Genomic DNA, 15,871 nt, shown 5'->3' with positions numbered 1-15,871 from the left:
ATACAATTGTACTCTCAGCTAAGCAGGATATGTATTATTTCCCTGTTGATTCAGGTGGAAGGGAGGTAAACAAGGCACCTTGGAGACTAACTGGTTCATAGAGGCATGAGTTCCCCCAGGCAACAAATTACTTCATCAGACTCCATGAACAGACTGGCAGAAATTATTTTACATAGAAGAAGAAGGGAACATTGATTGATAAGAGAGGTAATATGTGGGTTGATTAGATCAACTGAGATGAACAAGGCAGTTAATATCCGGAAGGATCCTAACAGTTAACAATTAGTCCTGGTAAAGTAGTAAATCCACAGTACCATGGTTAATACAATCCAGTCTGTGAATGATTTTAAGTTCAAGTTAGCTGGTTTTCGAAGGTTTGTTGCTTATGGACAGCTGCTCTGAGGTCAGGGATGAAACATGCAGGTAGGTTAAAGTTCTGCCACAGCCTTTTGTGTGTTCCTGGAAGTGATCGTGATTTGGTATCCATTCATTCTTTTACAAAGGGACTGATCTGGCCAATGTAGACAACAGAGGAGCTGAAGGTGCCAGATCTGGTCAGCAATGGGACTTTATCTGGACCACCAAAAATAAATGCCAAATTGGTTGTAGAGCCTATCCTTTAGCTTGGGCATGAGGCCCAACATCAAAAAGCATATATCTCATTGTATAACTGCATCACTTTCTTTACAACAGGACCTCCTGGGCCATAAGTCCAGTTCCCTGCTATCACAGGCAACATATAAAATAACCCCTTTCATAAGTTGATCAAGTAGGTTGCTTGCCTCCACTATTCTAATTAGCTATTCCAGAACCCTTTGATAGTTAGATACCATCTAATTTACAACCTAAATTTATGCTGGTCAGTTTACCCTCCTTCAGCAAGATTGTCCCTTAGCATAAATTGGGTTTTTCCCCCCCTCCCTGGTATTTCGCACCTGATGTATTTATGGAGGAATCATAATTCCTCTCACCTTTGTTTTGCTAGGCTAACCAAAGCAAACGTTTTGAGTCTGTCTCCATGAGGAAGGCTTTTCATGCCTCTGGTCAAGAGCACTTGTTCCAGTTTGAATTACATGTTCCTGACCATGGGTGACCAGACCTGTGTACAGAATTCCAGGTGATATCTTGTACAATGACACTGATGCCCCTATTCTGACCTTGCCTGACAATCCAAGAATGCATTTGCCCTACAGGTGCAATGATAGTTGCATCACACTGTCGGTTTATTGTTCTCCTGTGCTTGATCAGTACACCCAGGGCTTATTCCTCCCTAGTCACTTCCAACCCATGAGCTACCCAGCAGTAGTGTCATGTGGGGAGTGACCAGTGTGCCAGCCACAGGTGCTGATCCAGGAGAGAGGCCAGGTGTGCCAGAAAGGCAGCCCACAGGGAGCCTGTGCAGCTGCCGTAGCCTAAATTGGAGGAGCTCGTGCCAAGGCAGCAGCAGTGCTGTTACCACTGTCATGGCCTGCAGGAGGAGGAAACTGTCCATCCCTTCCTCCCTGTGTGCCCTGGGCACCAAAATGTGAAGTTACACCTCTGCTCATAGCAGAAATTCTTATTACTTTGCACTTTTCAGGACTTTTTATTGACAGTTTTAAAGCACTTCCTGGGCAATCAATAATGAAGACTTGTAAAACCTCTCTGAGGTAGACGAGTATTGTTATTCTCATTTCACAGACTTCACAGCATGCACAAGGACAGGAAAAGCTGGTTATATATAAAAACAAGCGTCTAGCCCTATGGTGCTATCTACGTACAAATGGTGATTAAAATAGGATGCCATCCCTAAGGTGTTATTAGACGTTCTCTTCTGCGCGGGATGATCCCCATGCCCACGCGCTCTCCACAACTAAACCTAGGGCCTAGTCCTGCTCCTGCGCAACTCAATAACAAGACTCTCGTCGAGTGACATGGGAACAAGACCGAATAAAACCGAGCATGCGCTAAAGCAACTACAAAAGCTTTTGAATTTGAGATTATTATCTAGCCTACAATACCATATTTATGGTACTGGGACTGGTTACCATTTTTTCCTAGAATAAAGCATGTCGAGGCAGGTATCAAAATGTGCTAGGTGGCCAAGATGTGCATTTTCTCAATGTACCCCTTCTATAGGCTTCTGCATCGCTATTTTGTAGCAACGAAGCCCATCAAACCTGCATCTGCTTAGCGGCCCTCTCCTAGCGAGCGCTTGTGCAGGGACACCGCTTCCCGTGTCTCTTAATGAACAAGGGACTAGTTGCGCTTCAAGATGCTGCCCCTCCGGGAGAAATGTGCAGGGCACAGCCCCCAGCACCTGACGCCTCAGCGCACCGCTGTTTCCTTACTTTTCAATTTAATCCCCCCCTCCCGCCTCCCCCTTTATTTTGGGGCGTTTCTCTAAAAACCAGTCGGAAAAAAGCCCGGAGGCCCGGCGCAGCCCAAGGTCCAGGGCAGCGCCCGCCGCAGGCTCCGGTTGCCGGGCCGGGCTGCGGAGCGGTGCAGTGCAGTGCAGTGCAGTGCAGTGCATGAAGGCGCGGGCGAGCAGCTCAGCGCCCCCTGGCAGGCGGACGGGCGGGCGGGGTGGGGCGGGTCGCGGCTGCGCAGGCGCGGGGGAGGCGGCGGTGGCGGTCGGGGCCGGGAGCGGGGCCATGTCGGGCTCGTCCAGCGCCGCGGCCATGCGGAAAGTGGTGCAGCAGCTGCGCCTCGAGGCCGGCGTCAGCCGCGTCAAGGTGAGCGGGCCCGGCCGGGGGGACGGGGTGGGACTCGCCCCCCGCCCCCGCCATGTGGGAGTCGCCCCCGTCCGTCCCGGGGTCCGCGGCCTCCGCGGCGATGGCGGCGGGACGAGGCGGGGCGGGGCGGGGCGGGCAGGTGCAGGGGCCGGGGCCGCCGCTTGCCCCGGCCCTGGGGATCCCTGCTTGGGCCCGGGCGGACAGCGCGGAAACAGACCGCGCCCGCGCCCGCGCCGCCTGCCCGGCTCCTCCCGCCTGGGAAACCCAGCCGAGCCCCCGGAGCAGCGGGTCCCAAACCGTGGGGACGACATCAGCAGGTGGGGGCACGGGGCCGCGCGGAGGAAACGTTTGGGAGGCCACCTGGGCCCACACCAAATCCAGAGGGAGGGACGAGCAGGCGGCCCCCCGCCCCCCCCCCCCCGGTACTGGGAGCTGTCCCAGTTAACATCTGGCCCCAGCGTTCAGCTCATTTGACAGCATTGCCAGTGAAGACCAGTGTAAAAAGGGCTGGGCTGCTTCAAAGCAGTTGGGTGCTGCAGCAGGACCCTGTTGACTGAGGGCCAGCTCGACCTCTGCACCTACAAATACCAGAGAGGTGTTTTCCGACTGCACAACAGCTGCAATGCAAATGTTGCGTGTACGGCAGCTGTGCCACAGGGGGACTGTGCCGCACCTCCCAACGCCTGCAGTAAGTTACGGTTAGAGTAACGCACCGTAAATGCTAACGCACGCTTGACCCCGACTAGGTTTCTCAAGCTGCAGCCGACTTGAAGCAGTTCTGTTTGCAGAACGCACAGCACGATCCCCTGTTGACAGGAGTATCTTCAAGTACAAATCCATTCCGACCCCAGAAAGTCTGCTCCTTTTTGTAACATGGTGAAATACCGTTGTATCTTTCAGTGGTAAGTTTCTAAAACTACAAACAATGACGTCTTGTTTCTTTTCTGACACTGAATACCTAAAACTAGCTATTCCTGTGTCTTAAAAGAGATCAGATCTTGGTGGGAAAAATTTACTGAGAAATTCAAGTGCACTATATTTCCTTCCCAAAAAGGATGTATTGCTACTGTAAGGCATTTGGACAAAACTCTGTGCCTGTGTCATTTAGGTGCAGAGCAGCTACAGCATGAATTGTGACAGTGCAACATTGTATTCTGCCTTGACACATTGCCTCTGTCTGAACTTCTTAAAATAGCTTAATCTTCATGCCAGTTTAGTTTTCTGTTTTCTCTCAGGAAGGGGTGCCAAGGGTGGTCCTAAGAACCCTTGTCCGATAGTAGCCATACCAAGATCACAGATGATTCCGTTATAGTCAGTGCGTACTACTTTGCTCACTCTGTTGCCTGAGATGGATTTTAATTGAGCAGTGAAGTCTTCACATTTGCTTTGGATTGCCTAATATTGCTGCTGATTATGAAATTAGTCTGATTTCCCAATTGCTTAAAAAATCCAGTGCTTTAGTTTAAAAACAAAGTATGCATACAAATTTAAGGATTACTATTTTTTCTCAGCAAGCCAGTTGTAGAACATGTAGGCCGCATCCAGGCGAGCGCAAATGTGCAGTATGTAGTGCTACACACTTTTATGTGGTGCCACACATGCAGGCATTTGCCGTGCTGCTACTCTGCAGTAGGAGGCCTTTTTTTTTGACCATGGGAGATCACAAGGTCAAAAAACCCATGTAAGAAAATCCATACCATAGCACTTTGGTGGGGAGGGTGGCTCCTGCCACTGCTTGCACCCCCAGAGGACACCCGGGGGGGGGGGGTGCCCCCTGGATCTGCCTGGGATGGGGCAAGCAGCAGTTGGAGCTGTGCAGGGCTCCTCTCAGTGGGGGCTGGGCTCAGATTGGGCACCGGTGGCACTGGGAGGATGCTGCATCCACCTGAAATTTCACTGCTGCTCTGCTTCCAGCCACAGCCCTGGCTCTTCCCAGTGTGTGGGTGGAGGTGGGGCTGTGGCTGGCAGCAGCAGTGCTAGGAGTGGGGCAGCAAAATTTGGGGTGGGTACAGTATTCTCCCAATGCTACTGGTGCCCACTTAGAGCCCAGCCCCTGCCAAGAAGAGCCCCACTTAGCCCTGTGCAGATCTAAGGAGCATACATCCCTGCCCCCCTACGCCCTCCTGGGATGCAAGCAGCAAGGGGAGCTGCCCCCTTGGCAGCACCCACCCCTTTGCTCACCCTGGGGGGCACTGATCACCCACCCCTTCCCTTTCACCACACTGGATTTACCAGCTGGAGGCAGTTGTATCAGAAAACAGATCGGTATCTGCCTCCTTAAATATCGGCTATCGTTATCAGTCCCAAAAATCTCTATCAGTACACCCCTAGTAAACAGGTGGTCCCCCCCATGAATCTGAATGACATTAGTGTCATTAAAATGTTTTTAGAACTCTTGCAAAATTGGCCGAGCTACTTCCATCTTGAACAATACAAATTTGAGTGTCTCACCTTCTGAAATGAGCTTGGCGCATGGCAACATTCTTGACACATTTATACTATAATATTTTCCTAAACAACATCTGAGACAGTGAGTTCTGGATGAGGGGCTAAATACTGCTACACTTTCTTAGCTACTGTGGGATATCAGATTTATAATTTACATATTGCTGATGGAAGCCCAAATGGTTGGTAATAAACTGTATACAAAAAATATGATACTAATTCCTGTTCTGCTAGACTTTGTGACAACAGTGCTCAGGAATTAAGGTACATTGGTATCATCTCCTTTGTTGCATCCTCCCTCCCTCTCCAAAAGCTTTTAAGTTACTTTTCTTAACTGTTTCTATTATCCTCAGCTCCCCCACAACAGCCAGCTTTGTGGTTGTAATCTAAACGTTTTAAGGAGGAGCCAGAAAGATTGGACAGTGGTAACAGCCATCAGCATCTTTTCATAGTTAAAGGAAATGTAACTTCTTTAGTGGCTCAGAGCCAGCTACCAAGAGCTTTTCCCTTAGTGCTCAAGTCTAAGATGGAAAATATCTAAAGCTGTTGTCTGGGCTTGGTGGAGGAAGGCAGACCTTTTCCTTTGTGGAAAACACATCTGCTGACCCAACCCACTTAGTCTGGGCATCTCCAGTCTGGAGGAGGCTGAAAAACTCACATTTGTTTCTGTAGGTACAAATTTATTTTCCTTTGTCCAATTCTGTAAGGCAGCTGTGAGGCTAAATCAACTTTCATACCTGCAATGTTCCCTAAAAGAGTTGTATGTTAGATATGGAGGTCATCATTCAGAATACATACTTAACTTTTTTCTTTTTTTCTTCTTTTTTTATCTTTCAGATCTTTTAACACCTTTTTGTAGCTGCAGATATGTATTGGGGTGGAGAGTGCCTTAAGGAGTGCCTTGATACAAAGTCCATGCAAAAGCTTAGCTTCAGTGTGCCAAATTTAACTGTAAATTGCTACTGTTGTCAAACCTCTTACCATCTACCTCTCCAAATGAATTTGCAATAAATTCTGTTTCATGAAGGAATCAGTTTTATAATGCCATGCAAAAAAATAAAAATGTTTTAACTTAGTCTGTTTTTTCCATTACTGATGCATAAACTTTCACTCCAGTGCTTGGAGCTTTTAGTCAAATACTTTTTAAAGCAGACATCAGATCTGAGTCTGTAACCACTGCAGGTATTCTACCACCTTTGCTTGGATTTCAGTTGGAATGTTGTTTAAAGAAAATTCCTAAGCTACATCAAAAGTATCCATACTCAAAGTTGGAGGCCTGAGAGCAGTATGTGTGGGGGGAGCAGACTGGGTCATGGGGAACCCTCCCCAAAAGAGATGAGATCCTGATTTATAATAGAGGAAGAACTTGCATGGTCATCTTTTCTATTTGAGATACAAAACCTGCAAGTTATAATCTGCTTAGATAGGGTAAGAGTACACTTAGAAAACAATTGTGTCCTTTGAGAAAGCTGGCCTGTGCAGTGCAGCCTCCCCTCCCATCTCAGCAAGGCATTAGATTGTGTGCACTGTCTATAGGACATTTTCCACAGTGTATTTTAACTATAAGTTCTTACAAAGACTCTTACTTTATTATATTGGTTTGTAGGGAAAGATACTTGCATAAGTGTTTGGACATCACCTATTTAACTGATTTTCTTAAGCTAAAGAACTTTAAATCCTTTGTTCTCTGACTGTAGTTAAGTTGAACCTGAAACTTCTTGGTAGAATAATATTGGTACTGTAAGGGTAATAAGCGCATTGTTTAGAGAAGGGGTGTTCAGTTCCCAGCCCATGGGCTAGATTGGGCCCCTGGCAACATGTCATCCAGCCGGTGGTACTGTGCAGAGGATAGTGTGGAGCCTGGTATGTAGGGTTAGCTGAAGGCAGTACAGGATTTAATCCTAGAATGCAAACTGGGTGCAGCATGAAGCCAATAGCCCAGTTCTGGTATGCAGGGGTGGTGCAATGCCCAGTCTGGCTGTGCAGGCTTTATCCTGGAGCACACTGTCTGATCCAGCCCATTGACTAGGCCAAGTGAGTGGCAAAGGGCCATGGGGCCAAAAAGGTTAAGTTCAACTGGTTTAGAGAAAGAGGAACTGGTGTTAATATCTTACCTGTTTAAACTGCAAGCAAAGTCTGAGTTTAGTCACCTTACAAAACAACACAACCAACCATGTTACTCTGAAAACAAATTGTTATTACAGAATTTACAACTTTGCACTGGTACTGGCCCTAAAACCCTAGGCAAGAGTCACAATGAAGACAATGATTCATATATGGCAACCTACTCATATTCCAGAAGAGCTTCTCAGTTTTGAATAAGTGGCAGTAGCACTGATTAAGAGTCAATGTTTATGCTCATTTGAAAAGACATCTTTCTTCAATTGCTCACAGGAAAGTCTGAAAATGTGTTTTTGTCTACCTGTAAAAATAATGCTCAGTAATGAGCACCACTGCTTATGAATTGGAGATGACAGGATCCAGGGCTCCAAACTTGTTAATTTGGTGCAAAGAGTTCAAGAGCAGTTTGGTATTCCTATTCATCAGGTACAACCAGAACACTCTCTTCCCATTATAGATGGAATTTTCTTCTACTTGTATCCATTTCACGGTGCTGAAATATAAAGAAAACATTTGCTAGTTAATGCAATAGCAGACCTGATCTTATACTGGACATTTTATTATGTATGCAAATATAGTAAAAACAGTAACAAGGAAGAAACAGTTGCGTCTTTCAAATAGCATTGCTGCTCCACCATAAAAATGCCTTGGTTCAGCTTGAGTAACAGAGACTGGAGAAAACAGTTCAGGTACTCCATTATTTAAATCCATAAGAGATAAATACCCTTTGTTTAAAAAGATGACAAGAGTACCAGTCCTGCAGCTGTGGCTAATGTTGCCTAATCTTGCTAAACTTGGAAGTATAATTCCATTGTAAAAAGGTAGCAGAGTGGTTCAATATTATGATTTTTTTACCATTTTCAGTTTATTAAAAATTGCATAAGAGTTAGTTTAACTTTGATGCAAACACTTATCTCCCATATAGGAGATAAGTGTTTGCATCAAACTTAAACTCATTAATTCTTACATGCAGCTTACAAAAAAAATCTAGTCAAACTACAGTAAAGAAGTCAGATCTCAGTGAACTTTACAAAATATACTTGATTATAGATATATGCTGTGGTATGTGGAACTTGAACTACACTTTGCTAATAAAGAATCAAAGTATATTGACATTCATTATTTTTGCTACTTTAATTTATTTACTGCCAACATAGCAGAACATTTCTAGTTTGCAGATTAAAAAAAAAAAAGTTTTCAGTATTTCACTTAACTCATTTCCATACCTCATAATAGACTACCATTTGTAGCAGCATTTCAGAATGCCAAAGTTTAAAGTACAGCTTAGGTACCCAGTGTCACTATTGTCAAACATACCTTGTGAATCCACTCATACTCTCCAAACTTGGAATCAAAGGTTCCTTTTTGAATGGACCTTAGCTTCAAGGTAAAACGTGGCCCAAGCTCTTGTATCCCCACCTTCTTCTCACTCTTGAAGATATACCTGCAGAGTCAAAGGAAAACATGTCAGATGGGCTGCTGCAGGACTGATGCCTTTCTTAGCCATTTACAAAGTTTCAGAAAAGTTCACCTGTGAAATCTAAAAAAGATATAGTCTCGCTGATTGTGAAATGTAGCAACTTGTCTTCCAATGAACTGAGGATCGTGTGGAAAGAGAGAGGCAAGCATGCGACCAACAGAATGTCCCAGTCGTGTTGTAAAATTATTCAGGATTACTTCAGGCATGTGTTCTGTGGGCTCTTTCCCTTTTCGCTGGAATGAAAGAGTTGTTACCAGAGAACAACAAAATAAATACAGAGTTTTTAAAAAGGCATTAGTTACCAACATCAAAACAGAGGGAAGGGAGTCAGAGCTAAGTGATGTTATCATCCTCATAAAATGCTATACAAAAAACCTTTTTTTGTGCATGTTATACACAGAAGTATATGCATACTGATGTACATACCATCAGTTGGTAATATGTAGGGACCTTAAATACTAATGATAAAGGCAGCTTTCTTGAATAAATAACTATATTACTCTCTTCCATAGTTTCATGAGCTAAATAAATATCTTATGGGAAGTGTTGTGGTGATAGGGAACTCGGAATATTATGGCTTGCTCCTTGTGACAGCACTCTGTAATCTAAATAATATCTATACAATGTGGGGAAGTGTTGTCTTGAATTGGTACGCAATTAGTTTTATATAATGTTATTACCATGACTGCAAGAACATGTCAGAAATAATTAACTGAAAAAAACTAATGCTCCTTTAATAGCAAGAAAAACTTAGCCTTAAAAAAAACCCAGCAAATTACCATCATCTTTACAAAACAAATTGAACAACACACCAAGGATGAACCTTCCTCAGTACGCACAGAGAAAGAAGAAGAAAAAAAAAAAAAAAAGTGTGGGGTGGAAGAAGAAACCTTTAAGCAATCTGGATCCTGCATACACTGGATTTTCACTTTTATCCAAGAGATAAACAACCTCACCTTTATTTCTTTACGCAGACGAACACTGCTCATTTTAAAATGAGCAGTTGGACCATCAGGCAAATGACTTAAAACAAGACCGTCTGTTCATCTTGAGTTAAGATGAAGATAAAAATAATCCAATGTGCAGTTTAAACATGCTATATCAAAACACTTTTCAAAGAAAAATGAATTTTGGTTAGAGGAACATTCAGTGTTATAGTGGAAATACATTATTTGTATAATCCATACTTAGGGACCCACTCAAATTATAATTTCATAAATTTGCAGAAACTGCAAAAGTCGCTGGGAAAAAAAGTTCTAAAAATAAAATGCTGGCTCCCCAGCAGGTGCTCGCAGCTGTTGTGGCCTGGCCTTGCAGCCCAGTGGGGGCAGGGGAAGAGCTGCTGGCACAAAGGGGAGCAGCCAAGATGGTGGCTGCCCCCTCTTCCCTCCACCACTGACTGGCTGAGAGTGCTGCCTTTTATACAGCCCTGCCCCACCTCCACCAATCAACAGAAGGGCAAGGCAGCATGAAAGGTAGCCCTCTTGGCCAATCAGTGGTGATGGGTGGGGCTGCTAGGGCCCCCTCAGTCAATCAGTACTGTGCCCAGGGTGGGGGGGGCTCACTGTGATAGGCCTGTGAAATTGCTTGTCTGCCATCTTGATTCCAATAGACCCCTCTCCATACTTTGTGGGCAAGAAAACTGCAATTCTCTCTCTCAGCAGCACAGGTGAGTATTGTACCAAGTTTCATCAATAGATTTTCATTACTAGAATTTTCCATGCTTAAAACAAATTGCACAACAGAAAATTAGTATACTATGCAGTACCATTAAACTGTTACTAGAAAGCTAGCCAGAACTTATTTAGATGTGTTCACTTCCTGACTGGCAATCAATACAACTTGATGAAGCCTTCCTGTACATTATTACTCACTGGTTTCATTAGGTAACAATAATGTTCACTTGGATCACAAACAATTTTTGACCCCTCAACCTGAATGACCAGGTACCTATCTACAGCTGGGTCGGCATCCAGTGCAAGACCAAAGCAACCCAAACTCATGCTATTTGGGGCCATAGCAGGAAGCCTTAGCTGTTCTGCCACATCTCAGCTCCAAGATAGATGAGAGATCTTACAACAGCATCTGAGTTCTGTGCGTCTCAATTAACCCAAGGCATATAGCTAATCCGAGCAGCATAATAGTACATCTGTAACTTTGCATTGACAACTACATTTTAAAACAGCTGGAATTTGAAGCACTTATCTAAGCTTACGTTATCAGTAGTACTTTGCAGCAAATATTATCCGTGGTGTCTTTTTTTTTTGAAAGAATCACATGCCTTGGGTAGGTCTTCTACACTATTATTTATAATGCAGAACAGAAAGTGCATACTGTTGTTTCCTTTGAACTGTTTATCTGGGGTATATTTATTTTGTGGCTCTCAGATTAACAGCAATTGCTCATGTTGCTCCTAGGCCAGTTACAACTGCATTGCTGACCTATAGCTTTGTAGGTTATATTTGGCTTGTGCACTTCCAAGGACAAAACAAACAAAATGACACTACCATGATGAAATGAAGAGAAAAGGAGCATATAATAATATGGGAGAGATCTAGCACACTATTTAGCCAGATACATTTCTCCTTACATTTTCTGGTGCCAACATAGTCATATACAGCTACCAGAGCCTACTACTTGAAGAAACTGCTTCTAGTTTATGAAGGATACTGGGTATTTTGCGATCTTCATTAACAACTATTAGGTCCGTGAAGTTTCTTGCAATACACTGTGGGATAATTTTCTTCAAAGCAAGTCCTCTTCGATAGTAAACATGCGAGTTGGGTACAACGGAAGACAGCTGTTCACAGAATCTTACTGTTCTCTGCAAAACAGAAAGATTAGATTGCAATCTTTCAAATAGAGAGCAAACCAAAAAGATGTAAAAATGGTTACTCCTGCAAATGCCTCCCTTTTTGACTACTAGATTTTTTAAAAGGATAAAACATTTCTTCCTCAGTGATCCACCTTAGCTCCAAGTAGAACATTACAAATTGAACATGGCACCCAAACAGAGCAATCAAGAACTGTCACCTGATATTCTGCTGCATTATAGGTTTGAATAATACTGTCCATCTTTTATCTATGCACATACATTTTTGGAAGCAAGGAGGGCAGCTTCCTCCTTTTGGAGGAGAACTGTTCATTTTATCACCAATCATAAAAGCAGTAATGCTATTATTCACTATTAACATGAAAAGTATTAAAGGGATACTAGACTAAAAATTGAGTCAATTAAAGCGCTGAAAAGTATTTTTCTCCAGTATAACACCTGTCCCCAAATCCCTTACATAGTTTAGGGTTTCATAATCCAGACTCTGATATTTAAAAAAGTGCTCTTGTCACTGTGTGAAAATCATGAATGGCCCCAGCCCATGCCAGGTGAACTGTATTGGCACAAGGGTCTGCCCATGAAGATCCTGTTGCAAGACTAGGGTCAGAGAGGCAACCAATGGAGAGCCAACAAGTTCATAAAATAAAATAACTGAAAGAAACCCCGATAGGAGCTGCTACTTCCAATGCGATGGTATCACTAACACTGTGTGGGTAGGAGGCGGCTTTGTTACATTTTAAGACCCAGCAACTAATTCCCTCTACTTGTCACATAGAAAATTAAGCTTAAACAGTGGCACCACACTGTTCTTCCACCCTGCCTCAGAGGAACCACTTAGTCTAGAAGGAAGACTTTTCCTTGCTCATTCAGTCTTTTGCCTCTCTGTGGAGACTACCAACAAAAATATGTTGGCTTAGGTCACTGGATCCAAGTTCTCATCAAATAGGATGAATCCCATGAACCTCTCTATCCCATGAACAGTAACCTGGATCAGAGACCCCCTTAAATAATTTAAGGAAATTAGAGAAACAGGAAAAAAATTACAAGCTTCATAAGTGTATTTACCCCTCGAGGTCTGTCTGATGTCGTGATAAGAATCTTGGGAACCGTCTGCCTATTGAAGTAAGGTGCAAATTCATCTGTAGCTTCATCGAAAGCAACCTAGAAAAATAAAGTGCTTTAATTCATTCCATTTCTAGAAAAAAATTGTTCATGTCAACGTAAATTCTGGTTCCATTAAAGTCAATGGCAAAACTGCAACTATAACATTTTTAAGCCAGAACTTGTAGGTATCTACCCCAGTTGTTCTATTCTGAATCTGGGTTTTTAAACAGATATACAATACAATGAGAAAAGTTTTTTCTAAAAATAATCATTAAGCAGCAAAAAGTTATCATCTGCATGACTATCAATCCATGTATACCATGAGAACAGAAACAGACTTTAATCAGACTAATTAGCAGATATTTTGGAGGGAAGTACAATTTCTTAACACATGAAACTACATAGTTAAAGTTACCTCTTCATCATTAGGATCCACAGTTGTTTCATCATAAACTCTTTGGTTTTCAATTGTCTTTGGCACAGGCTTTGGTGGTGCCTTAAATAAATATACATTTGTTTATTAGTAATGTAACATATTAACACGATTCCTTTTTAAACACGAAATGCAAGACATTTTCACATTGTAGGGTTGAGCATATTGCTTGGCTGAGTATCAATCTCCTGAGAGACTAGGTCAATTTTTGGCAATAACTTTTAAAACACTGAAAGCAAAGCTATCTTTACACAACCAGTACCAGCGATACCAACCCCCTCATCATGAACAGATATTATGAGTCTGACAATAAAAACAATTGAAAACAACCCCCAAACACACAAACTACAAAACACTGCCATACTATTCAACCCAATTCATTTTATGCCAAGAATGAAAGAGGGCTCTAAAGTTCCTATGAAGTTGTTTTCAATTACTATGCTTTATTATTCATGTTTCAGCCTCATTTCTTTCTCACTATTACCTTCAAACTTCTGTCTATGGCTTTAAAATGGAGGTAAATGATCTGGCCCATGGAGCCCCATGGGTTTTGAAGTTGATCCATGCAGCATGTGCTGGACCAGCCCTGCAGCCAGTATGGTATTATGTTACCTACAGTACCAGCTCTGGCCACTCCTGGCTAAGGCGTGTGAAGTACAGGTCCTAGATTGGCTAGACTACCATTTGCAATGCAGTACCAGACCAGCCAGAGTGGGTGCTGGATCCAACATAGTTCCATAGTGCTTAGGGTCAGGAGGGACCTAAACAGATCATCAGATCCAACCCCCTGCCCCAGGCAGGAATGGGTGCCACGATCATATCACTCTAGCCAAATATCTGTCCAGTCTCCTTTTGAAAACAAAATGCGAGAGGTGGGGGTCCATGGGTCTCCCACTTGCCAGATCCAGTGCTCCCTCTGGCTGCAAGCTGTGCCCGTCTGGCACCTATGCTGCACATGGCACTTGCCTTGGACCAGGCACTGTGTGCGCTGCATCCGATACGCTGGTGGGGTCCATGGGCCTAATCTGGTCCACAGGGCTGGCCCTGAACCATTTATTTGTCCTGCAAGGCCAGATGAGTTTAATACTCCTGTTTTAAAAGAACAGCACCACAGTCCTGCTGTAAGTTTGCGTAGCATTAAACTCATTCATGAAACAGACTCTTCGTCTACTGCAGCTCGGTAGCAGCTAGAGACAAAAAAACCCAGCAACTGTTCTTCTCCAGCTGCCACTAAGCATCCAGAAGCAGGGGGAAAAAAAAAAAGTCACTAGGTTTTAGCAACAGGTAACTTGCATTCATAGTTCACATAAGTGATCGTGTTATACTTGTTTTATTCAGGGTTACTCACAATGCCACTGTCTGCAGCAAAGACTGTTATAGCAACTGCATCACAAGCCTGCTGCCTAAGAGAGCCACTGTATTCATGCAGAAAAACAAATAAACATATCCAGTTTTTCAAAAGTTTACAAATCGACTGAAAAGTCACCAGCTTCAAATAATACTATAGGCCCAACGCTATTTAAAGGATGCCTCAACCATGTGACAACACCGCTAACACCATGCTGCGTCTGGAAATGTTCTACCAGTCTGGGCAGACCAACAACTCCAAACCCCGAGCGGGGAGGGAAAGGCGTGCTGATTACAGGCCACAGTAGCCCCTGGGTGCTGTGTTGCTTCTTTAACCCTGCACAAGGCAGCAGCAGTAAGGTGCTCAGCACTGCTAGGGTGTGGTGAAGGGGTCCCCAGGAGGGCTGCAAACCACCATCACTCACCTGGTCTCCCAGCGCCTCTCTCTCCTTCTTCCGCTTTTTCTTATTTGCCAGCTTCTCCTGAGGAGAAATGAGAAAGGAAGCAGAAATTAGAAAGCAAGGTCAGAGGTGTCTCTATGGCCAGGGGAGGGGAGGGGAGGGATTCCCCCCCCCCCCCCCCGCCATATCCCAACCGTCCCTCCCCATCCTGAAGCTGCCGCCCCCTGTATGACGTCACGGGCGGGGCGGGGTCCCACCTTCCTCTGCTGCTGCTTCCAGCGAAGAAACATGAAGTGCCGCCGCTGCTTGTTCTTGATCTCGGACACGCTGAACGCGGGCGGGAACAGAACCCGCTCAGGGGCCGCTCCATGATCCTCGGCGGGCCCCAGCGCCGCTCCGCACAATCTCGTCCCCTGCTCGCCTAGTCCAGCCATGCCGCCAAGTGCGGCCGGAAGTAACCCTTGACCCCGCCCAGCCGCTGTTCCTTTCCGGGGCAGCACTCGAGCCCCCGCCCAGCTGACGTAATCCCAGCTGCGCCCGGTTAGAAGAGGCTCCGGGCGCGTGGGTTCTGCGCCTGCGCGGATGGAAGGGCCTGGGGCGGGGCCGCACATAGTCGCCTTGCGTGTTTATGTGTGCGGATAGCATGTGTATCTGCATACATGTGCACGCATAAATACAAAATGCGGTCTGTGTAGCACTAGATAAACCACGTGTGTATTTTTGTAATTATAATAAATATGAGGCCGACAAGGTTCTTCGGGTGAAGCAGATCTCTTTTATTAAACCAATTCAAATAGTTGGAAAAAATATTCGTTGTAAGCTTTCAGGTATAAATACCCTTCGTCCGGCTGAGGAAGCAACTGCAGTCGGTGTAATCAAAGATACCGGATTCACCCAAACAACTGTCTGCCTGGTCCTTAGAGCAACCCAGCTACAACCTGCACCCCTACCATAAACATGAGCCATTTTTCACCCTAGTTTTTGTGATGACCT

At 44.5% G+C, this 15,871-nt stretch overlaps 2 protein-coding genes across 2 annotated transcripts; one reads left to right on the top strand and one right to left on the bottom strand.

Moving 5' to 3' along the window:
- The first annotated feature begins 2,597 nt into the window (after nucleotides 1-2,597).
- GNG5 (G protein subunit gamma 5) lies at nucleotides 2,598-6,234 on the top strand. Its single transcript, XM_006277513.3, has 3 exons — nucleotides 2,598-2,714; nucleotides 3,461-3,616; nucleotides 5,997-6,234. Exons 1-2 carry the CDS (start codon nucleotides 2,634-2,636, stop codon nucleotides 3,584-3,586), a joined length of 207 nt encoding a protein of 68 aa, XP_006277575.1. The 5' UTR covers nucleotides 2,598-2,633; the 3' UTR covers nucleotides 3,587-3,616; nucleotides 5,997-6,234.
- A 1,101-nt stretch (nucleotides 6,235-7,335) lies between these two features.
- On the bottom strand, nucleotides 7,336-15,348 carry RPF1 (ribosome production factor 1 homolog). Its single transcript, XM_006277514.4, has 9 exons — nucleotides 15,136-15,348; nucleotides 14,903-14,959; nucleotides 13,113-13,193; nucleotides 12,659-12,754; nucleotides 11,431-11,584; nucleotides 9,717-9,799; nucleotides 8,812-8,993; nucleotides 8,598-8,724; nucleotides 7,336-7,773 (listed from the first exon to the last, which is right to left on the bottom strand). The coding sequence occupies exons 1-9, from the start codon at nucleotides 15,310-15,312 to the stop codon at nucleotides 7,732-7,734; spliced, it is 999 nt and encodes a 332-aa protein (XP_006277576.3). The 5' UTR covers nucleotides 15,313-15,348; the 3' UTR covers nucleotides 7,336-7,731.
- Between the last annotated feature and the right edge of the window lie 523 nt (nucleotides 15,349-15,871).

This window comes from Alligator mississippiensis, chromosome 5, assembly GCF_030867095.1.
Source record: "Alligator mississippiensis isolate rAllMis1 chromosome 5, rAllMis1, whole genome shotgun sequence".
Lineage (NCBI taxonomy): Eukaryota > Metazoa > Chordata > Crocodylia > Alligatoridae > Alligator > Alligator mississippiensis.
This window is presented reverse-complemented; position numbering and strand designations above follow the sequence as displayed.

What these genes read in the sequence shown, in the direction of transcription:
- RPF1 (XM_006277514.4), bottom strand. Translation starts at nt 15,312, where the DNA reads ATGGCTGGACTAGGCGAGCAGGGGACGAGATTGTGCGGAGCGGCGCTG. An exon ending in TGGATCCTAATGATGAAGAG is followed by an intron (nt 12,755 to 13,112) that starts GTAACTTTAACT and finishes TTATTTTTCTAG; the next exon opens with GTTGCTTTCGATGAAGCTAC. An exon ending in TGAAGATCGCAAAATACCCA is followed by an intron (nt 9,800 to 11,430) that starts GTATCCTTCATA and finishes CAAGATGAACAG; the next exon opens with ACGGTCTTGTTTTAAGTCAT.
- GNG5 (XM_006277513.3), top strand. Translation starts at nt 2,634, where the DNA reads ATGTCGGGCTCGTCCAGCGCCGCGGCCATGCGGAAAGTGGTGCAGCAG. An exon ending in CCGGCGTCAGCCGCGTCAAG is followed by an intron (nt 2,715 to 3,460) that starts GTGAGCGGGCCC and finishes GACCCCGACTAG; the next exon opens with GTTTCTCAAGCTGCAGCCGA.